The sequence below is a fragment of the Pantherophis guttatus genome, chromosome 3 (genome assembly GCF_059756535.1).
Source record: "Pantherophis guttatus breed Tessera chromosome 3, ASM5975653v1, whole genome shotgun sequence".
In the NCBI taxonomy this organism is placed as follows: domain Eukaryota; kingdom Metazoa; phylum Chordata; class Lepidosauria; order Squamata; family Colubridae; genus Pantherophis; species Pantherophis guttatus.
This window is the reverse complement of record NC_142065.1, coordinates 53,529,469-53,553,901: the sequence shown is the minus strand read 5'-3', so window position 1 is coordinate 53,553,901 and position 24,433 is coordinate 53,529,469. Positions and strand designations below refer to the sequence as shown.

The 24,433-nt window shown below is 37.2% G+C and overlaps 2 protein-coding genes across 4 annotated transcripts in view; both read right to left on the bottom strand.

The window, feature by feature from the left end:
* Positions 1 to 1,245: 1,245 nt before the first annotated feature.
* Positions 1,246 to 15,550, bottom strand: SARS1 (seryl-tRNA synthetase 1). The gene is made up of 11 exons (XM_034414750.3): positions 15,274 to 15,550; positions 12,139 to 12,209; positions 10,264 to 10,344; positions 9,370 to 9,528; positions 8,152 to 8,295; positions 7,718 to 7,873; positions 6,594 to 6,815; positions 4,798 to 4,927; positions 4,381 to 4,538; positions 3,485 to 3,614; positions 1,246 to 1,907 (listed from the first exon to the last, which is right to left on the bottom strand). The coding sequence occupies exons 1-11, from the start codon at positions 15,407 to 15,409 to the stop codon at positions 1,750 to 1,752; spliced, it is 1,545 nt and encodes a 514-aa protein (XP_034270641.2). The 5' UTR covers positions 15,410 to 15,550; the 3' UTR covers positions 1,246 to 1,749.
* Positions 15,551 to 22,416: 6,866 nt separating this feature from the next.
* ELAPOR1 (endosome-lysosome associated apoptosis and autophagy regulator 1) overlaps positions 22,417 to 24,433 on the bottom strand; it is a 60,910-nt gene continuing 58,893 nt past the window's right edge. For 2 of the 3 annotated variants that reach the window (XM_034414749.3, XM_034414748.3), the window contains one exon: positions 22,417 to 22,684. In XM_034414749.3, coding sequence (XP_034270640.2) covers positions 22,616 to 22,684 — 69 coding nt within the window. In that variant the 3' untranslated portion in view covers positions 22,417 to 22,615. Of the gene's footprint in view, positions 22,685 to 23,116; positions 23,191 to 24,433 lie in introns of all 3 variants that reach the window. The other variant, XR_004590905.3, reaches the window with a different exon arrangement.

Sequence of the window (24,433 nt, the reverse complement as noted above, 5' to 3'; positions counted from 1 at the left end):
ATTCAATAAAAAATTTTTAAGTTAGAAAGATTATGGTTTCACTTATTGAGAATCTCACCTGTTATCCCACTTACAAAAACGATGAAAGAAATTCTGAGAGTTCTGTACACCAAAAAGTTCCTAGAATGCTGTGCAATGTTGTCATATGGACTTGAATTCATTTAAAGTGATTAGTGTTTTTGATACTGAATTGTTTTATATATTTACAAATTTCCCCTTTCAGGAAAAATTAATGGCAAATTCTGCATTTAGTCACCAATTAAACTTGCAATATCATTTGTATCATTACCTTCCTCCAAATTGAAAAGTTTATTGAAAGCTTAATGAAAAATAAATGTTCTCGAAAGCATAAGTATAGTTAAATGAATCAGAACTTTACAGAAAACTCATTGTTTATAAAATCACACATGCCCATTTTTTTACCCTGTGACGTGATTTTATAAACAATGAGTTTTCTATAAAGTTCCTGTTCCTTTAATTTCATAGATTAAAAAATTAAGATCAAGTGCTGGACATCTTCCCTCTTGTACCTCTCTTAAGATTTCAAGAGTAAGCTCTCTCTCAGACCATCAAATATAAATCAACCTCAGTAATAGCATGAACAAAGCCACAAGCTGGGATTTAAAAAACAGAAGGCTGCTGAAGTGTTTTGTAAAACCAGGTCAGACTTTCTGTCTGAAGTAAATTTACTGTATTGCAATATAACCCATTTAGTAGTTAATTTACAGTAGTTCTATACTCAGCATAACTGAACTAACAAAATCTACTGTTGTGTATAATTCTTTTTTATGAAGTATAAATAATGACAGGAAGAAGGACAACAAACTTTCTATCAAATCACACTCCTGAAGCTTGGCAATTTGCACCAATTAAGTAGTTGATTTGAATGTTAGATGACCTTAATGTTTTATGAAAAATTATAATCAATTAAAGATGCATGTTAAGATACATCAAACACCCAAGAGATGTTATAGCTGCTATTTTTCCTGTTTTAATTCTGGCTTTTGCTTTTTTTAATTCTGTTTTGCTAGCCACCAAGAGCTAGGTATATAAGATGGGTGGCCTATAAATTTATTAAATAAGCAGAAATGTAATGCATGATATAAGAAAGTACACTGCCAATAGGAAAATATTAAAAATTCTTAATCTTGTAAGATGCTGTAAAGCCACGTAAATTTCTGCAACTGTGAGAATTAAAAAGGGCTCCAAGAAATATGGAAGAATAATTAACTAAAAAAAAGACAATTTCTTAAATCTTTGCTTTATTGACCAAGTCCCTCTAAGTCATTTCAAAAATCATGATGGTAAAATAACACAGGTGCCTACATTTATTTCCCCTTTTGATATTTGCCTTTACCTCTTATTTCAATATGCAGATTTTTTAAAAGTAAATGAACATTATACAGCGTTTTGTTTCCTCCGCTTGAATTTGCAATTCTGGGCTTGGACAGAATTTTTTTCTCACATATAATTAACATAATTTAAAATGGGTTGGGGGCTGGGAAATCAACAGCTTTTGTACTGCTTTTCACTTTCACAGTGTAAGGAAACGCACATATAATCACTATGAGAAGCTTCATCTTCCTCTACTGGAGGCTGAAAACTGAGACAGTAAAAGTAACATGTTCCTGACATAGGAAAGAGGAGACAAAAAGCAGCAACTAATCCCAGGGACCCCCACACCCACACTTGCCCCCCTCAGCTTTAAGAACTCCACAGTGCTCCTCAGTGAGACTAGCTGAGTTTTTGTCAGGGGCTGTTCACATCCATGCTTTGCATCTTCCCTTCTAGAGCACAGTCTCCACCAGCTGATTTCTTTTTGCCTCCTTCATGCTGTTTCTTTTGCTTCTTAGAAAGTTCTTGATCTATAGGTGCAGGTTTCACAAATGTTATCATTTCCTTTAGACCTAGAGAGAATAAAGAGTACGTTAAATACAGATGGATGCCAAAATGGGTATCACCAAGCATCTTTCTTTCAGATTAGTATTTTCCATTTCACACAACCCAAACCACTATATATAAAACTATTTCAAGTAGTTACTTTACTACATAACACTAGCTGCTGAATATTATAAGGTTAGGGGCAGCATCCAAGCTCACCCTTCTCTCTCCAAGCAAGTGTCACGAGTAGCTGAAAGGGAGAAAACCCTTAAGTGAAGCCTTCCTTCTCAGGCTTTCTTGGGCATCTTCTATTTTGTCACTGATTTCCTTGACTGCAAAATTAATACTAACAACTACAGTACAACTTCTAAAATATTCTGGTTCAGGAAAACTACAATAAAAATTGACCTTCTTAGTTTAATATAGTAAAGAAACACCGTTCAAATCAGCTTCACATAATTTACTGGCATCAGACATATTCGAATTACTACTCTCAAGGATCACTCTTAAACAGGTAGTTCTCAATTTACGACCACAATTGAGCCCAAAATTTCTGTTGCTAAGTCAGACATTTGTTAAGTGAGTTTTGCCCCATTTTACGACCTGTCTTGCCACGGTTGTTAAATGAATTGCTGCAGTTGATCAGTTATTAACCTAGCTGCTATGTGAATCTGGCTTCCCCATTGACTTTGCTTGTCAGAAAGATCACAAAAGGTGATCACATGACTTTAGGATACTGCAATCCTCATAAATTTGAGTCAGTTGCCAAGCATCTGGATTTTGATCACATTATTATGGGGTTGCCGCCACAGTCATAAATGTGGAAAACGGTCATAAATCACTTTTTCAGTGCCTTTGTTAAGTTTCAATGGTCATTAAACGAACTGTTAAATCGAGGACTATCTGTAGTACCAATCTTCGGAGAGTCTTCGGAGAGGGGCGGCATATAAATTGAATTAATTAAATTAAATTAAATCAATGTAGCAGATGATCAGTGCACGGGTTTCATGGAATATAATTCTATGCTTTAAGGTCAGAATTATTTATTTATTTATTTATTTATTTATTTATTTATTTATTTATTTATTTATTTATATTTTTATATCGCCCTTCTTCCGAGGGACTCAGGGCGGTGCATAGCCAACAATAAAACACATATATCCATAAAATTTTAAAACAGTTTAAAAACATATTACATAATTTGGCCCCAATATTATTAAAAACTAAAACAAACCATTAAAATTCATGTGTAAACCAACCCAGCTTGTTGAAACAATAATGTCTTGAGGGCACGGCGAAAGGTGCATAGGTCAGTGATCATACGTATCTCCGGGGGCAATTCATTCCAGAGGGCAGGTGCCCCCACCGAGAAGGCTCTCCCCCTGGGGGGTCGACAGTCAACACTGTTTGACCGACAGCACCCTGAGGAGTCCCTCTCTGTGGGAGCGTATTGGCCAGTGGAAGGCTATCGGTGGCAGAAGGCGATCTCGTAATTATGAGTTTTCAAAAGGGGACCTTTAATCTTCAAGGACATTAGGCATTCAGACACCAACAGCAAAATTACAGAGCTAAAGGAGGTAGGAAGGGAAATGAGCATTATTACCTGGTGGCATGAAATCCTTTAATTTATCTGGTATAATGATTCCTTCCTCTGTCTGGTAATTCTCCAGAATAGCACATATAGTCCGTGTTGTAGCACACATGGTGGCATTAAGCATATGTACAAATTCCACCTATGAAAATAAAACATGCTATGTTTCATACATTTCCCAAAAAGCAAAGATATTTTTCCAGAGACCTTACTAAATCCCCAGGTTTTAATTTAAAAGTAGTTGTTGTGATTGATATAACTGCCCACTGTTTTAAAAATAAATTTAAAACTTATTTTTACACATTAAATCCACATTTAAAATATAAAAGATAATAGTACTTTAAAATACAAAATATATTAGCACACAGAAAACATTGCTACTAAGTATATCTGGCTAGCAGACCATTCTGCAAATAATTTTATTTACAAATGCCAAAGCTCTGTGTACACATGTACGTGCTCATTCATTCATTCTAAACTTTATAAAAACCAATGATAATCCAATATTTTTTTTAATCTACAAATCTCAGTTTCTATAATCTTTAGAATATCGAATATTTTTATTTTTCCAAGTTAGCAATTCTACGGTTTATATATAGCTTGCCATTATTTTAGTAAGCTAAATGACATAACTAGTAAGTAATCAATATTCAAATTGGATATGCATCTATAAATTTATTTCAGCCTTCCTATATCATTTCTACTACTACAATTCCAAATTATTATATTTGGAGCAGCTGCCCCCAAATGCTGAATGAAAAAAAATCATGCTATGGCAAAAATGCAGATTTTCTATAAAGAATAAAATATGTAAGCTGCTCCAAGAAAACCTTATTGGCTATAACACTAAAAAAGTTATTGACAACTGTATAATGCTTCCAGAGTGCTTGAATGATAACACAACATACTTTATCCATCATCTTTTTGGTTTGGCCATAGCGTATCCGTAACCGACGTGCTTGGTAATCAGTACAGTTTGAACAAGAAACAAGCTCACGAAAAGCGCCAGAACCTGGGAACCATGCTTCCAGATCAAGCTTCTTACTGGCAGCATGATTTAAGGAACCTGTAATAGCAGGAGGCAGCATTTAGTGTAGTATTAGAAGAAGTAACATTAGGAAAGAATCTCTCAATCCTCTAAAAGTGAAAATGTTAGGATGGCCTAGGATTTTCTTAATCACTTTGAGAAATGAATACTTGTACACAACTACATATCTGAGAAGTCATAAAGCTTCTACTTTTATTAGAAGTTAATGGTGAAATACTGTACATATATACTAGGGAATCATCCCCCACAACCAGAAATTGTTCTGAGAGAGAAATACCTGAGACAATATTCACAATGTGATAAGGGATGCCCAGTGACTGGTAGAACTCCTCAGCAATGGAAATCATCTCGTCAAACATTTCCCAAGATTTATTATCATGCGGTGATGCATAGACGAACTGCTCGATCTAAAAAAAAAGAAAAGAAGGGGGGAAAATTAGAAATCAAACTATAAAATATAAGAAAGAGACTCAGATTTTGAAAGAACAGCTGTGAAACTAGTGTCATATTAAGAATATGAGAACTTAAGAAAGTTAATTCATTTCAATGTTATGGAATCTCAAACTGCTCTTAGTGTTAATGAACTGAGATTTAATGACATTATATATAAGCAAAACTAAATCAGCAATTTCTATAACAAGAAATATGCTGCCCAATATTGAAAATATACCTTAGTAAACCACTCTAATTGTATTAAAAAGTTTTGGGTTACATATTCATCCCTCATACATTTTCCAAAGACAGGCTCCTACCTGCCACTGATTTAAAGAAACATGTTCATTTCTTATTATGACATTGAATCCTGTGCACACTGAATAAGGAAATTGTACGAAGACAGAAATCTCTGAGCATAGCTACAATTAAGAGGAACTGGTGGGATTTTTTAATTATACTTCTGCTCCATTCTGTAAGTATAGGTCTCTAGGCAAGATTGTCAAGTTAACTATGAAACATTCTAACAATACAGAAAATAAAATCCAAAAATGTATGTCATAAAAACAGAATGCAATCAATCAATCTGGATTAAAGGTGGTAGCTATTGTTCTGGGGAATTAGCAGCCAGTGCAGCTTGTGAAGCAGACGTGTTAGATGGGCATACTGAGGCATATCCATTACTGCCCATTTCGCTGCATTCTAGACCATTTAAAAATTCTAATTGGAATTTAAGGATAGCTCTGTGTAGACCGCATTGCAGTAGTCAAACTGTGAGATAACCAAAGCATGATTGACAGTCTGAAGGCATCCCAATCTAGGAAAGAGTACAACTGGAGCACCAGATTAAGTTGGCCAAAAGCCTTCCTGGCCACAGTTGCCACCTGCCTCCTTAGCAAGTGTGAGTCCAGGAAGATTCCCAAATTGTGCACCATCCTTGAATGGGGAAGAGTAATCCCATCCAAGGTCAAATCCCCAGATCTGGGTGGTCCAAACAACCACATGAACATATAGAAAATAATTCGCAAATAGATTAAGAAATATAACTGAACCAAGATCTTTATTGTAAACACATGATATACTTGGACATATGGCATAATAGGGAACTAAGTATTCTGAGCTGAGGAAATAGGACATCTTGTTAAGTAAACATACCGAAGTCAAAAGAAATATGCAAGGCTACCTGTTAAGTGGTCCCTCAGAACTCAACATGCAATCATTTTCCACTATTAGTCTTAAATAAAGGAGAAGAGAAACAAGTTTCTGATCTGTTCCATAAAGTCCAAGCTCTGATGATAATGAACATAGCTTAGAAAAGCACAGAACTGGGGGTTGGTTAAATAACTGTTTTTAGGTTGGGTGAAGATCAATAGCATAATCCATCTTGACATTTAACGCTGACTGAATTCTATATGTACAGAAATATTAAACTGTGTTACTTGTATCCAATGATTAGGAATGACTCTTTTACCAATTTTGTCTTTGCCTTGTTGGACTTGGAAACAGTACTGAATGCATAAAGAGCAACCTGTGCATTCTGTGCTTTCAAATTTTACTATCTCTTATATAGTGAGAGTAGGTGCAAGGAAAAACTGCATAATTTTTTTCAACACACTTCCCCAAAAAACTAGATAGCATTACCTTTTCAAACTGATGTACTCGGAAAATGCCTCTGGTATCACGACCGTGAGAGCCTACTTCCTGGCGGAAGCAAGTAGACAGCCCAGCATATTTGATGGGTAAATCTTCCGGCTTCAGCCATTCATCCCTGTGCAATGCTGCAATTGGCTGCTCAGAGGTAGCAATTAGATATTTTTCATCAACAGTATTATCATCACTCTTCTCACTGCCTTTTCCTAGGACCTGGAAAGAAATTTGGCAATCAGACAACTGCAATAGCACACTGTTTTATATCCACAAAGTTTCTACTTCAGATGAATGCTAGTTTAAATTAACTCAAGTATATGCATTACAAATATATTTACACATTTAAAATATTATTATACGACTACTAGTATTTAGACATGGGCCACCTCTTTTTTGTTACCTTTGAACATGCTTCTATTTATAGTAGGTAGGAATATTTATTTTCCAACAGAAAGGTAAACATTTGAAATAAAATATACAGGTAATTATCCTATTGAAATTTTTACCAGAATATGTGAAAAATTCCCATGACTCCATGGATAGTCTAATTACCCACTGAGATAGCGAGCTGCACTGGCTCCCTATTGGTCTCCGGTCACAATTCAAGGTGTTGGTTATTACCTTTAAAGCCCTACATGGCTCAGGACCAGGGTATCTTCGAGACCGCCTTCTACCACATAACTCCCAACGACCGGTAAGATTCCACAGAGTTGGTCTCCTCCGGGTCCCGTCAGCTAAACAATGCCGGCTGGCGGGCCCGCAAGGAAGGGCCTTCTCTGTGGCTGCCCCAGCTCTCTGGAACCAGTTACCTCCTGAGGTCTGGACCACCCCCACCCTATTGGCCTTCCAAAAAGCGGTGAAGACCTGGCTTTTCCGGCAGGCCTGGGGCCGTTGATCTCGCTCTTGTGATCCGGCGAGATCCGGCCATGAATGGTGTGAATGAGTTTTAATGTTTTTAATTTTAAAATGTTTTTTATAATGATTTTAAATGCATTTTGAGCCGCCCTGAGTCTTCGGAGAGGGGCGGCATACAAATTGAATTAATAAATAGCAACAAAAATAGTCTAGAAGCTCACAGCCCGTGCTATTGAAATAGTACCATTCTTCTCACATCTTACCTTGTAGAGCTCTTCGTCAAACTGACTTAGCTGGGCCACTTCCTGCATCACTTCTTTTCTCATGAAGAAGGGTGTATAAACTGGGGTGTATCCCTGCCTAAGCAGTGTCTGCAGGGCATACTGAATGAGGGCTTGTTCTAGAAAAACCAACGGTCCCTACAATCAAATAGAAACAGATTAACACCATGCTTTAAAAAGGCCTCAGGACCCTATATTCTTCTACAATTAAGTAAAAGACCTATTTACAGAAACTTCATTCATCCAAGTTTATTTTAAATGCATGTGGTGATCATATTCACTCCCCACCCCCAGATACTATAGTTGAAGTATAACTCCTCAAAGTCACGGCCAGGTGAGAGCTTCTGAGAGTTACATTTAGCAAAAGCTGGAAGAAATTAGGTCTCCCACCTTTTCATGAAGATGATAATCATTACCTTAAGGAAGTATCCTCTGCTTCCAGCTACAACAGCTCCTTTTTCTCCCTCATAGCCATCCACCATGACAACCAGATCCACGTGAGAGTACTTCTTCCTCTCAGTGCAGTCTCCCCAAACTCTCTCTTCTTTATTATCTACATCCTACCGATTTTAAAAAAAGGATACTTTGTGTGTCTGAACAAACCAAGAAAACAACAACCTATTGGACATTTTGTTTAGTCACAACACAACTTTGACTTCCATTTAATTACACATTAGCATTTAATAAACTCACCAGCACAGTGTAACGCAGAAGCTTTTCTGCATTACACTGTTCTCTGCCTATGTGTATTGTGATAAATGCTTCAAGGACTTTCAAGAGATGACAGAATTTGATCTAATATGAAAAGGTGATGGGTACTCTGGGAAGTAAAGATTACATTCAGTGATTTCCCTGTACTGGAGAATTCCTTAAAAAGGAATTCCTTATTGCAAATTTTGCCTCGTAAAAGGTACTATTTTGCAATTCAAGTGATTACTTACAATCTGACAATAATTACTAAAAATTCTAACCATGACTGATCCAACAGTATTATTATATTAAAACTGGTCTTGCTAGACACTGGTTCTGCTGGCCATTCAACTATCTTCTGCTCATCCTTACATTTACTTACGAGCTGCTATTGGGCTACAGAGCACAGGAAGAGAAAGAGGGACCAGTCTATCAGCTCTTTTGGCTGCTAATAAGAACTCTATCACTTTCAACAGCAGATGCCAGTGTGAACTTCATTCCATCTTTCTTATTCTTTCTGGATCACAAGTTTTAGATTGTGTCAATGGACAGCATTGCCTTACCTTTACTTGACCTGTGAACTACCCTGGGTGCTTATTTTTGCCTGAAGAGCAGAGTAAAATGCTCTAAATAAACAAAATGGAGTTGATCTTAGCCAGCCACACAGTTTGTTTCACATTTATATTTCAAAGAAGAATGTGATTTAGGACATAGTTGGTTCTTTTATATTTGTGGCTTCTTTCTTTGAAGGATAATTGCATTATAATGCAAACCATATTAAATGCTCATTCTTCTCACCAGGGATTCATCATGCCCACACTACAGCTGTGCAAAAGAACACCTGAAATTAGATTCTCAAGATTGTTTCAAATTGACCATAATCAATGGTCCATCATACATTTCACATTGTACATTTATATGCAGGGCATGAAAATTGTTCCTACCTCATCATTGCTGATTGGCACAGAGGGATGAAGAAAATTTCCAATTTCTCGGAGATTTTCAAAGCGCTCTGCTTCCAGTTTCAAACGTTCTTCATCACATTTCAGAATTGCTTCATCAATCAGGAGACGGACTTTCTTGATTTGGCTAACTTGAAGACTCTGAAGCACAAGAGAATAGCTGGGTGTGTCAGCATGTCATAATGAGAGAAGATTTAAAAAGACTTCTTGTAAAAAGAGGATTTTATGGGGGCAGGACTGTAACTTTATGCTCATCATATTTTAGCTGAAAGTTTATCATACCAAACATGAGGTCAAGAAAGGTGTTTGACTTACGTGAGTAATATATCACTAAAGGCTAACTTCGACATACTTTGACTGAATAGTAATAATAACATGACCATACAAGGGCTAATTGGTAAAATTACTAATCCAAGAATGAAAAAGATCAGTAGTAAGATGCAGTAGCATGGATGTGTTCAGGATTATAGGCTTCATCCTCATTTTATTTTCCACCTTCCCTGACAATATGTCTTATGAATAGAACCATTTTGGTGTATAAGCCATGTTAGATGGCTTAGCTTAACGTTCAAACACAGTCAATTATTTATTTACTATCAAAAATAAGCCAAAGGTTAGCATAATATGTGAACTAAAATAATAGTTCAGCTCACAGTGCAAGAGAATTGGAAGAATATACCTTAAAAAACCACTGAACTGTACCTTAAAGACAAACAAATAGCACAATAATGGAAATAAATTCAAGAACAGAACAGAACAGAAATCCATTAAGTACAAGCATCCCTCTCCCAAATCTAAATCATATAATCTATCACTTTCTCAAATACAACGGATGCATTGAAAGTCAATGAATAATAGAGTAAGAAATGAACTTACTGTTAAAATGTCTACTGTGAGCTCGTCAAGATTTTGTGCATGATCTGGTATATCATCACTGTTACCCACAGGTTCTTTCTTCTGTAAATAGAAATGTTAATAAAAAGGAAAACAGGTCAGCAAAGAAAAAAAAATAGAAAAGATTAAGTAGCTTCCAGGACACTCTGAATTCCATTTCCAGAGTTCCAGAAAAAATTAGTTACAAAGTATTAGTAAGCTGAACAATTATAAACTAGGCATTATATTTGATGAGGAAAAAGGAGTATATCTTTTGTCTAAATATATAAAACCTCAAGGAGAGAAAAATCCAAAGACTTTAAAAGAAAGTCTATCCCTCTCCCATTTTTTTCACATGGTTTTCATATTTCTCAGGAAAATATAGATGGATTTATTTCAAAATTTTCAGACCAATGTATCTCCATTCTTACTAAATTATTTTACTTTTGCAAATTCAGCAGATTTGACAACTCTGAATGCTGTAATGAAAGCATATCATCTAGCATTATTTGTTGTAAATACAATGGTAAATCTCTGTATTTATCAATGAAGGAAGGAAGAGAAGATGACTAATTCTTTTTAAAAAGGCATTTCGAAGAATTTAATTAAGAATTTGTCAGTGCTAAGCATTGTTCCCACTCATCTTTCTTTGTAAAACTGACTTCAAATGGTACTCAAATCGTTCATACAAGACAAAGTGAAGCAGCTCATCCGGTGGCTTCTTTTTAGTTTGGGGAGAGGGTTTTAGTTTAGTTTGGGAGAATCGCTATCTTTACTATTCCAAAAATCACACTGAATTCCACTCAGCTGCTTTGGGAGGTTCATGTTTAAATATTTAGTGTATGTCATGATCACAATTCAAGTGTGCCACTTTCCTCCACTGTTAGTTCATATACCATCTGCTAAGCTTAAATGTTTCTGGTGTTGTTTTTAACACTGCTAATCGAACAGTAGGGAATCTTTATTGGATTACCTAAGATTCTACCATGAGGGCATATTGTATCACTGCAAAGAGTCAGAGTCTTCTCACCACACAAAGACTGTTCTTTTCAGGGCCCTGTCCCTATGTATCAAGAGAGAAGGAACAACTGTTCCAGATAACTCCTTCCTCCTAGGACAGTGATGGCTAACCTTTTTGCCGTCACATGCCAAAAGTGATGGGATGTTTCCGGCCTCCTGAGGACGTCTGGGGGAGGGGGAGGCCATTTTCACCCTCCCTAAGCTCCTAGAAAGTCTCTGGAATCTGGGGAGAGTGAAAAACGGGCCTTACTCACAGGCCCTCCGGAGGCCAGAAACAACTTTGGAAGGGCAATGCTCACACGCCCACCGATATGGCTCCGTGTGCCACAGGTGCTATAGGTTCGCCATCACGGTCCTAGGACATGGAAAAAGGGATCCAGTCAGGAAAAGACCTCTAGTTACCAGCAGGTAAAATGGAAAACTTCACAGACTGCATTCATCTGATGGGGGTTTCCAATCCATCCTTTACAACTGTTTAGCAACTTAATCATATAATAATGTATAAAAGGTAAACAAAACCAGAGCATGTACTGTATTTTTCGGACTATAAGATGCACCAAGATTTCAAACAGGTAAGTAAGAAAAAAAAAAGGGTTTTGCCTTCCCTGGCCCCAGGAGCACTCTGCAGGCCTCCCAAACACTCTGCGCACCCTGTTTTTGCGAAAAATGGGCCCATGGGGTGGGGCTTCGGGAGGCCAAAAATGGCTGTATTCAGTGAATAAGACACACCAACATTTCCACCTCTTTTAGGAGGGAAAAAAGTGTGTCATATACTCTGAAAAATACGGTAACTTCAATTTACTATGATTCTGTTCAATGAAGTAATAACATTTTTGCTTTTAATACAATGTACTGCACCTTCATTTTTTCTCCTATGGTTTTGCTGCACAAGTTCTTCAGCTTGTTCAGGTTGTCTGCCCGGAATCTGCCTAGAAGAAATGCACCAGAAAGTTTACAAAATCTGATGTTTAAAGGACAAACTTTCCAATACAATGTTAAATCTACCTTTTGTATTACTATTACTGGCAATTAGGTACATTAATCAAATAGATGGAAAAAAGTACTGCAGAAATATTAGGAAATTATATTTTTGATAGAAGTGAAAAGCTCCTTCTGTACATAAAGTAAACAATACAGATAGTTACAACCATTCATTTAATGACCATTCAATGTTACAACGGCATAGAAAAAACTGATGTGACCATTTTTCAAACTTATGATAGTTGCAGCATCCCATAGCAACATGATTTACATTTGGATGTTTGACAACTGTCTCATATTTATGATGGTTGCAGTGTCCCAGGGTCATCTTTTGCAACCTTCTGACAAGCAAAGTCAACCAGATTCACTTCACAACTGAAGGAAATGAATAATAAGTTACTCTTTTATAAAAGTGTTTAATGTATTAAAAAGCTATAATGTTCTTACTGTTGCAAACTGACCATAACTTGTAATTAGTAGAGACAATGTGTTATGACTTGCTAAAAGCTCTCTTGGAGACAGGAACCTACGCCTTGGGCAGGACCACTATCAGTAAGAATGGAAAATCCGCTCAAGGTGAAAATTAAAAGTAAACATGATAAGATAGTTGCTGTTAGGCAGGAAATGTCAAGATGACCCTTTAAAATGTAAAACACCTTGGAGAATGGCTTAGGAGAATAAAGGGGAGTTGGGAGGGCTTCTTAGGCGTGGCGTTCAGTGTGTAGGAGTATAAAATGTGTAGCTTGAAAACAGCTTTTTGTGCTCAATCCATTTGGGAAGGGTCTAAGAGGCCGCGCTTGCAACCGTTTTTTTAATTTTTCTTCATTTTATCTCCAATAAATCTTTGATTTTGTGAACCAGACTTGTTTATGAATTGTGAGGATTAAAATATTTGGGTCTTATATCTCACACAACTGTGTTACTAATTTCACAACTGCAGTGATTCACTTAACAAATGTGGCGAGAAAAGTTGTAAAATGGAGCAAAACTCACTTAACAAATTTCTCACTTAGCAACATAAATTCTGGGATCAATTGTAGTCATAAGTCGAGGACTACCTGTACTAATAACTGAAAAAACTGAAAAGTATATAAATGCATTGTTGTTTTGCTGCCTAACGAAGTCTACCTACCACCAAAAGCAGCAGTTTCCTTATGCCAAAAAGTAGGACCAACCTACAAATACAGAGGACTACTCTAACTAAAAGAAACAACTTTCATTTTTGAATGGAGTTTATTTTCAATTGAATGGTATTTTGCCTGGCTTGGAAAAATGAACAAAATAACCTGAAGATCTCATTCTACTACTGCATTACAATGGAATTTTAATTGATTTGAAGTGACAGGCCTTCTATCTCCTTCAAAGCCTAGTGGCTCATGCTGCCAAAGGCAAGAAAAAGATGGAATTGCTTTTCCCAATTCAATAGATCCAAACATAATTCTGTCCTACTCCTTAGAATATCTTACATTAGAACCTTTTACTTCTCTTTAAAAAAATATTTATTAAAACATTTCTACATTATGCATTCTTAGAATCCTGAGACAGCTTAGAGATGGATATAAAATGATGATTTTTCAAAGGACATCACACCCCAAAATACAGGTCTTTTCCTTCTCTCTAAAAAATAAAGCAGCACTGCCAAAAAGAAAATGAAACTGCAACATGTGTATTTGCAGCACCCAGAAGTCATTTTCCAGGGTGATGACAAACACAGCAGGATTGCATCAGACTCAGACGCACCAGTACTTGAACTGTGCACACTCCTGACAAATAGGGTAAATTTGCCAATTTAAAGAGCACCGCAATGCTGAAAAATAAGGCAAAATCTACCCTGCAGGGGAGGGGGATCACTGCACTATACATTTCTCATGACAAAATGAAAAAAAAATAATAAAAATGTCTACAACTGTATTTGTGCGATGTTCTTCCTTAGGATGGCATAGAAAACAGGGAATTCCAAGGAGAAACTGAACTCCCCTTCCCAACCTTTCTGGATTGCTGTACTCTTCTGTTCACTTTAAATCTGTTTTCCCGATTAGACCTTCGGACATTTACAACAATATGGGGGGACACACGCTTTCTTGCAGGATACTAGCTAAACCAGGGACGCCTGCCCAGTGGTGGGAGTCAAGTAATTTAACAACCGGTTCTCTGCCCTAATGATTTCTTCCAACAACCAGTTTGCCAAACTGCTCAGAAAGTTAACAACCGGTTGGTGCAATTTTTTTTTTAAATTTTTTAATTTGATTTATATGCCGCCCTTCTCCGAAAACTCAGGGCGGCTTACAATGTGCTCAGCAATATTGGCTGAATCCCACCACTGTGCCTGCCCCAATAAGGCTAAGAAAGGAAGGAGATCCCCTCTTATTGGGGCGCGTCCACATGCAAGCAAAGAAAGGGTTAAGGGCGTCCCACGTGGATAAGATCAAAGGCTCCTAACCAGATGTTGGGGAGGGGGAAAAAAATCACAAGCAGGACAGGAACACGTGAGACCCTCCACTTCAACGCGATCCTTGTCATTGACATGACCATTAGACAAATAATACGGAAAGTCGGCGTCCCTGATTTTGCTAACAGATTTATTTATTAGTTTATTTATTGGTTCAATTTATATGCCGCCCTTCTCCGGAGACTCAGGGCGGCTTACAATGCTTTTAAGCAATAGCCTTCATACTTTTGTATATACCTGTTTAGTAGGGCTTTTTGCCCCCCACACCCACCCGTGTTCTATTTTATACAAAGTCAGTTTATTGCCTCCACAATCCGGGTCCTCATTTGGGTGTCAAGACGCTGAAGGCGGAAGAGAGGAGCAGACACGCGTATGAATGGGACGCTCAAGCAGACCGCACAGCGGGCAGGAAGAAAGGCACGCCAGACCCAAAACAAAGCTGACGGACCCGGGTCGGACCGTGGCTCTTTTCCTCGCTTTCCCGCAGCAGAAATGGGTCTGGACTCACACACACACCCAACACACACACACACACACACATCCGCAACTGCTCACTCACTCACATCTCCTCCAGGCCCCGTCGGCGGCCACCAGCGCGTCCACGAGAGCCGGGTCCTTGAAGCGCTTCAGCTGCATCTCTCGCACCAGCTCCGGGTCTCCGCCTTTGTCAGCGCGGAAGAGGTCCAAGTCGAGCACCATGGCGGCGAAGGAGAGCCGCCGAAGCGGAGAGGGACGAAAAGAGAGAGAGGAGCCCGACGTGCGTCTCTCGCTTCGGCAAGCGAAAGGGAAGGAGGCAAGGAAGGGGAGCCGAAGGGCGCCTGCGCAGTAGAGACGCAGAGGAAGGGAACTGCGCGCGCGCCTGAAAAGAATTTCCCTGCCTGGAAAGGGTGGAGGAGGGAGGTGGGGCGGTCCCTGGCGCTTTCCCGAGGAGCTCCTTGACACGGGAGCATCTGCCTGTATGAATGCAACGAAGGCGGCTTCACGCCTTCTGTAGCGAAGGTTCTAGGTAAAGTTTGGGAAGGGACAAACTTAGGGATGGTTTCTTGAAAGCTTATGAATTCTCCCCGACTTCAAAGCTCACACCATCCGCGTTAAATTGCCTCTGGTGGCGATTATGGCCGGGCAAGCTGAGTGGGGTGGCGCGCTGGTCAAACCCTTCGCATTTTAAAGCACTTCTTTTTTCCTTTTTTCTTGGGAGGATGTTTTATTGACTATAAAAGAACGTAATTGAGAAACCTTGGACTTTTATACATTTAAGACGAACTGTAAGCATCTTATATTTGTACCCTATGACTATCATTAAGTGTTGTACTTTATGATTCTTGATGAATGTATCTTTTCTTTTATGTACACTGAGAGCATATGCACCAAAGACAAATTCCTTGTGTGTCCAATCACACTTGGCCAATAAAGAATTCTATTCTATTCTATTCTATTCTATTCTATTCTATTCTATTCTATTCTATTCTATTCTATTCTATTCTACTCTACTCTACTCTACTCTACTCTACTCTACTCTACTCTACTCTACTCTATGTCACTATACAAATGTATAAACTGTACAATATAATGCTATGCAATAAATGTGTAAACTGAATCTGGGTTACCAGTCTTTTTAATTGTACATCATCTTCTGAAAGCCACAGAAAGGACTAGGAAGGGCAATCTGCAGCCTTTGGGTCCGATGTTGCTGAGCTGTAACTCCCAGCTCTTCTCTGTCTACTGGCCAGGACTGCAGCAAGTAGTTGTCCCTTTGGGCAGCTGCAGGATGACTACCCCTGCCAGCCATCAGTTTGGTTTAACCTGCCTTTGGTTTCATTGTACTTGAAAACCAAATAGAGCATTGTTGTAGGTTTGGATGGAACCTGTTGTGAAGATGATGTATTATTGTTTCATTACAGGTACTGCCACCATGAAAATTAATGGTATACCCATTCCAGTATCATTTATCATGCAATTGATCCAAAAATGTATTAGAAAATAGGTTTCTAGCATATGTATAATGTTAAATATTATACAGAAGGGATTATTTCTGATGTATTCCATAGAATGGAGATTCAGTGGCTATTTCTCAGCTTTCTGTAGGGTCTCAGTCTCCCTGCCAGATAGAGATGACAGTGCAACACATCATTGGAGAAATATCTATGGAGATTCTCAATTATCCTGGTCATGTTTCTTTCTAAAAAAGTCCAGTTGGCTTTTTTTTTTTTTTTTTTTTTTTTGCAAAAAGCACCTTTGGCTAAAAAAATGGAGAATAGTGGAGTTTGTCTTTTTGCTCCTAGTTGTTCTCAAGTTATCTTCAAGTTGGGTTGATCAGAGCTGTGTAATAACAGATGCACTTTGCAAATAAAAGGCCCTAGCCATGGCATCTTCATTACACAGGCCCAGAGAAACCTGAGATCCTTCAGCATTGTTTGGTAAGGTATTAGGTACAGGCAGCTCCTATTTTATTTTCTTTATCTTGAATATTAAACAACATTATTATAAAAGTTGATTAAATAGAGATCAGAAGCTTTTCTTGGTCTCTCTTTTTTCAGTTCATCTAAAATGAACAAAAAAAGGTAATAGCTCACATCAAAAGTCGTAACAGTACATTAGTCCTTAATCAAAAATCCACATGCAATGTTGTCTCCATTAATTATAAAATTGTATTGACCTTATAAATAGAACCCAGCCCATTATGCACATAGAACAAAATAAGCTGTAGTTTATCATCACACGGCGGAAAAGCTCCCCCACAGGTTTATAAGTATAATTAAATCAATTTTATACAGCATTGCAAAAATTCATTGTCATATTTTTAAGAAATGTATTATATTGTAGTCCCTGAATAGCATTTTTATGATTCATCCATGTTTTGAAAAGTCCTTAAAGATTACTACTGGAATAATAAAATATCTGACATATTATTAATCATATATTAAAAAGATTACACTTTCTTTCAAAACCCCCAAGCATGTACAAAAATGTTGTGGAAGCAAAAATCCCTCAGCATAATAAATCACAACAATACAAAACAGTAATGCTGTTATGCTATTAAATAGACAAAAGTATTTTTCCTGTCTTACATGAATGAAATTTACAAACATGAATTACAGTTGGGCCACATTCTCACAGATGACATATCAGAAAATCTAGATGCTATACCGTAGTGTGTTCACCACCCTCTACATTAGGTAACATTAAGTAAGAATAAATATACTTAACCAGTGGACATCATTAATAATAATATCTTTTGAGAAAATATTAGAAAAATCTAAGAAAAGGGCATTTCTGAATCTTAAGAAGTATGGCTGCTGTTCAAGGTCCATTTCCATACTTCTGAAAAAGAATATTCCTATTGCTCACTGCTCTACTATGGAATAATTAAATGGCTTGTTTTACATATAGTAGAAAAGCCAAAATGTGATTCTTTTTTTTTTTTTTGCTTATATGATGTGTGGTTGCATCCAGTATGGCTTAGCATTTAATATACACCAGACAATTATGGCTTGTTCAACAAACCACAATTAATGTTTACAAATTCTGATTTGGTATTATATTTATTATATATATGAGCCATTCATATATTTAATGGCTACTGATACCATTAAATGGACCAAGTCTTTTTTTCCTCCTTGTGTTAAAACACATATTCAGCAACATACTGTCACTGAATGTGATCAATTATGTTAAGTTGCATACACAAATCCAAAACTTCAAGTATGCTATTTTGTTTGGACTGCTGCTATCGCTAAGCTTCCTACAAAGTTAGTATTTGGTTTTTTAAAAAAAAGATTACTTTCACAACACATCTAATTTTCCAAACAGAGAAGAAAATGACACATTATTTAGAAATGTAATAAATACATAATTTTTGAGAATAGCTTTGCAGCCCTGTCCCCATTATTAGTGGTCCAGCTGCAGCCTCTTTCCCCTCTTGATCCTTTACAGTTAAGTTACTGAAACATCATATTTTGATATTAATAATATGAATGTTAAATTTAAGATCCTGAAATTATTTAGAAGTGATGCTCTGAAATGTGCAGATATACAGATCCACCACCTCTCTATGATTCATTAAAGCAGTTACCCAAAAGCTTCTCCCGCAGCCACACAACGTAAGAAATTCTGCTTTAAGGAGTCCTACACTAGTGCTGTTTCTATGTTCCCTTATGCTCCAGAGCCTCTCTTTTGAATTGATTAGGGACACAGCACAATTCTGTTACTGTATGTTTTAATACAAGTGATGGTTTTGCTTCTTTTGAATATGGTTTGAATTTAAGTGGTCTCCTTTTTTAGAAAAAGAAAAAGAGGTTGAAACTATAGGCCTTTTCAAGTTGGATAGGAGACGCTTCATTGGGACATATAGGCCCAAATCTTTTTTTATTACAAACTATACTGTATTCTATCTAGCCTAATACCAGCCCTGCCTTTCTTTATGCCTGTGAGCTTCATTTGAAACTAAAAAAGAAATCTTCCTGCCCTAAGAAACTCTCCTAAGTTACCCTCATGACAACTGATAAATTTGTCCATAATATCTTACTGTATTACATGAGTGTAACCTTCCTATCCTCAGGCAAGCACTTTTGTACGGAAAAGATCGGAGGTTTTCAAAAGAAAAGACTGCTGCTTTTCTCAGCACTAGAATTTTCCAGAATACTTTGATGTTACACAGTGCTAAAGTGGTACTTTAATTTCTGCAAATGGCAATACCAAAGGGTAATTTTTCTTTAATATCTCTTAAAGTCCCAATTTCTCATCCTTCATATTAGGTTACCCCTGGCCTTCTTCCTATGTACATTTTTCAGCAAAATAAGTTGGAACATCTTCTGACATAGACAGTTAGAAAAGAATCAGGAACTTGATGCCAAATTGATTTGGTAATCCTAGACAAGACTTGCTTTTATCTACTGTTTAAATAACTAAAGTCCAGTTGGGGAAAACCAGTCCAGGTACTATGGCAGCCTTCCATTACAAGACATGTTCTAGTCCAGGGGTCTCAAACTCACAGCCCGTGGCCCAGATGCGTCACGTACTGACCCCCTCCCCGCCCGGTTTAGCGAAGGGAAAAAAAAGCCCCAATACGTTACGTGACGCCACTGTGATGACGCAAGTTTGACACCCCTGTTCTAGTCAGTGTTGTTATATTGACAATCACTCTGATTTGCAACTACCCCATAAAATGAATGTGCCCTATCATATGTGTCCCTTGGGTGTTCTAAAATATGGCTTTCACTACAGACATTGTCAAATAACTGGCAAGCCATAATAGAAGCCACATTTAACTTTACATATTGTGAATTGTATAGAATGTCTCAAATTATTGCAACTAGCAACAACTGATTCATTCAGATCTGACTGTACAGTTTCCTACTGGGTAAGAAAGCACAACTGATAACTATACTCTCACAGCAATTTCTGCCTTTTCATCTCTGTATCATTTTTAAGAGGCTGTCACAGTCTCAATTTTTTTCAATTACTGTCACAGCAACAGCTATTAGGCCTTTTAACTGCAAAGTATGCTGATCTTTAGGATTATAGTATTTTTCAATTTTATCATGCATTAGTACTTAAAAGCTATTTATAGAGTAAAAGCATTTAGCTTGTCTCATTTGAAAACAATATTGGTTATCTCTCTTGAACTAGTATAGCTGTATCCCAATAAATATAATCCATTTCAAACAATATAATAGTCTTGCTAACTGATTTGGCAAAAATGGATTAAACCAAGTTTTCCCAAAATTGTATCCTTCAAATGTGGTGGAATGCAACTTCCATTACTGTCAGCAGCAGCATCCTGCTATACAGGCTGGGAGTGATAGCGGCTGTGGTTCCAATACATCTAAAAATATTTGATTGGGAAGGCTTGATTAAACATTTTTTAAAACAAAAATAAAAAATAAAAATGGACAAAAATAAAAATAAAAATCATGTAGTGGCTAGTTACCATTTTTTCAAACGCTCCATTATACGGTATAAGAATGGATTTACTACTTTCAAGATAGTATGTTTAAAGTGGAATGTGGATAGCAATCTATACTAGGGAATACTTTAAGCACATACTTGAAACAGTACTGCATTTCTTTTACAGTGTATTTGGACATTCAAAGGAATCTAAGGGAGATCTTTTAATTGGAGGAAGGCCCTACTGAATTCAGTGGGAATTATTTCTGAGGTAGAGAAGTATACTGTCAGAAAATGAACTTGGTTTTTGTATATTCCTCTGTTTAACTGCAAACAGAACCCTGAAGTTTATTCTAACCTGCCAAAACAAACAAAGCAACAAAATCAGTCAATTTTAACTTGGCAATTGCCAGTTATTAGATGGTGCCTGAATTCCAAAGCCCAAATTGTTAGTCCTTTCCAAGTGTAATGGAGGACTTAATCTCTAGCTAGTTGTTCTGAAAAATTCTGAAAGACAATAATATCAAGATAAAATCACAACAGAACATCTGAACTCAAAATATTAATGTTATTTTGGGCCATTTTCACTGTGTTAACATAAGTCATCTAACAAACACTGAAACTCATATCAGGCGGCCTTGTTTTCAGGTCTCCTGCATTGTTCTTTGTGGTCCTAAAGTATTCATTCAAAATAATTCATATAGTACTTAGTTTAAGGCAGCTTCTATGATCCGATGACTTCTAGGTATGTCAAACTACAACCCCATTATCACCAGTCAGCCAATATCTTTGAAGCTTGCTAGATTGGAGAAGCTCTTTAAAATTTAGAAGGCACTGAAAACAGCAAGAAAATCAGAAAAGTCTTATGTGACAGGAACTTGTCCTATAGAATAAGCTTTTCTGGGTGGAATCAGGGCAGGAAAATTGCCTGAAATATTAAACAGACTCAATAGTTTCCTACAAACAGTGAGAATGGGTTTAAAATGGACATCTGAATTCAGAGTTGGAAACATGTTTCTAAAAGCTATTAAACTAACCTTGGATGTGATGCAGAACTTTTCAAATATATAATACCCTGATTTTGGTTTGCTATGCTAGAGGTTTTTCTTTATCATTGCAGTCATTGTTATAACATTTACAACTCCCAGAGTTTAGAAATGCGATCTGAAATCCTAATCTGATTGAGTTGCATGATGTGGCAGAAAACCTATTAGGCCATGGAGCTTCACATATGCTACTGTCATGATAGGTGCACCAGCAGCACAAGTCCTTGACCACAATGCATTTTCCTGAAGGGTCATTAGCAAAGCAAATAACAGTGTTTTCAAGTCTTGGAAAAAGTTAATGCAGATATTTTTTCCTTGTTTTAAAATAAAAGAACTGAAAATAGAGACAACTACAGAATAGCCAGGTATCCAGACAGGGAAAGATAGGCCTACTTTGTTAAGGAGTCCTCAACAGTACAGTAAAGTCTTTAGAGAGGCAAATTGTTTGATGTAACTGTTGTTATACTACTTCCTTAGGAGGGACATTTGTAGCAAGCTACAAAAAGCAGATGGAAAGTTTTACAGCACAATTCTACACGTTATTCTTAACACTAAGACCTTTTGGTGCAATAGGTGTTACTGAGAGAAGCAGTTTGTCTTAGCAGAGTGACATGACTTTAAATCAATTTTACAGTGTATTAGCTATTAAAGAGAAAATGTGTATAATGTCATTAGCTTTACTGCAGAAAACAACTTTTTGTGGGATTTTTTTCTTTTATCACAAAAGAGGGCACAATGTATGCAATAAACATACAAATATACATCTACACATAATTTTAAAACCACAATTATATTTGGCACAGTTTGTTTTTGGAGGAATGTTAAAATGTTTGACTTAAAAAAGTACAGTAAGAAGCTGAAGTTAAAAGATATTCCAATAAGGCCACATGGCAAGTTCATCAAAGTGCCAGTATTAATCAAGGAGAACTCCCAAAGCATCCTCCACGAAAGGTATGGGAGAGGCAAACGACTTCTAAAGATCCATGTCGGTGGTGCCAGAGGAGGTCTTCAAGGGCACAGAATCAAAACCATCAGATGTTCTCTAAAGATAATACAAAAAGGAGATGTGAATAAAACTAGAATACATGAAGATTTTGTATACTTTGTCATTCAGAGTCCTATTTTTATAGGAATCAGGTCAAATCCTTTATTTAGTGACCTGGAAAGGGCAAACAATGCAATCCTGCTCCTTATATTCACAGAACATGAGAATGGCTCCCATAAGAACTTATGGTGAAACAAGTGTTTCCAGTGTATAGGAACTGTACGCCTGTTTCAGATGTACAGGGACTATATCTTCCAGAGTTCCCAGGCAGCATACCAAAGCTCAAGCAAGCTGGGAATTCAATAAATGCAATTTCAACTCATTAGTAGTGAGTCTAATATTTCTCTACCAGTTGCCTCCATGTTCTTCTGAACATATTCCAACATGGGAGGAACATTTAATAGCAACTGAAGACTCTCTGATTCTTACCAGAAACTTGCTTTTGATGTTTCTTCCCCAGATGTCCGCACATGATTTTGCTTCTACTGGGAGGTATCAGTGCACTGGGGGCCAAAGAAGGATCCATTTGAGGATACTTGCAGTTAAGATACAGTTTAGCTGCTTGTGAATAGCACTGGATACTTCTCACAATCCCTTTTCTTGAGAGTGACATTTTTTTAAAAAAATATTTACAAATATTGAAAACGAAGCTGTTGTCAGCCCCAGATTTTGGTATGTTTTGTTTTTTAAATACTCAGTTTTTAGTTCCTAGTTCTGCTGTTTTAAATGATCCCTATTGCATTTTTTAAATAAAAAATAAAGGAGCAAGCAACTGCTTTAAATATAAAAAGCAATAGGAGCTAATTAAGAATCAGTTTAGAACTGCTGAAGAGAGAAATGAATGAAAAACACATAAGCAAGGGACTGTTTAACAGAAGTTGCTTTTGAAAGAAAAAAGAAGGTATTTGCAGACTGAGGGCTTCAATTCTAGGTGGTGTTGTAAATGCAGAATGATAATATTTCTGAATAACCAAGATTTAGATATGGCCCATGAATAAGAATGGAGAACTCTACGCTTGGATTGCAGAGGAACAATCTTCAGCAGTGCTAAAGGTCCCTTGTGTGGAAGCAAACTCTGATGGATCTCAGTGCATTCAAATGAAGCACCTGGAACGGGAAGAATGTAAGAGCTTCTAAATATCTTTGCACACAGATAGGACCAACTCTTTGCCAAGCCCCCCTTTACTATTCATCTCACTAGGGGCTTTACACCCACAGTTATGTGTACCATGAAATAACCATGAATAGAGTCATTACTTCAGAATGGATGAGAAGAAAAATGGAGGTGAGGAGCAGTCAACATTTGCCTGTGCACACAAATGGCTTGCTAAATACTTAAGTGCATATTTTTGCTGAATCATCATTGGGGGCAAACCCAAAATACTCAAGTTTCCCTCTAGTCTCAAGAATTGGGGAGGAGGATTTTTCATCTGCAGAATTAAATTCTCATGTCTTTATTGCATTCATGGAATTTAAGCATCTAGAGCCAGGTTCCATGCTCTGCTTTGGTTGTCCAGCTTCACAGAAAGTTAGTGTAGAGCCCGGGTTCTAATTCCCAAATGAGGTATCTGAGCAAAAGACCAGCTGGTAACATAAAATACTCATTGGTCTTATTCTGAAGAATGTTTAACAAGCAGTCACTTCTTCCAGAGATAGGCCAGGGTTCCACATCTTTTTCTGGGTTAGATATACAATCCTGTAATTGCAATATGAATTTGAAGTCTCCTGTGCAGCCTTCCCTATCAT

Coding starts and splice junctions, on each gene's coding strand:
- SARS1 (XM_034414750.3), bottom strand. CDS start 15,409: ATGGTGCTCGACTTGGACCTCTTCCGCGCTGACAAAGGCGGAGACCCG. Junction 4,928..6,593: donor GAGTACATCAGTTTGAAAAG/GTAATGCTATCT, acceptor CTTTTTTTTTAG/ATCGAGCAGTTCGTCTATGC. Junction 4,539..4,797: donor CATTGTGAATATTGTCTCAG/GTATTTCTCTCT, acceptor CTGCTATTACAG/GTTCCTTAAATCATGCTGCC.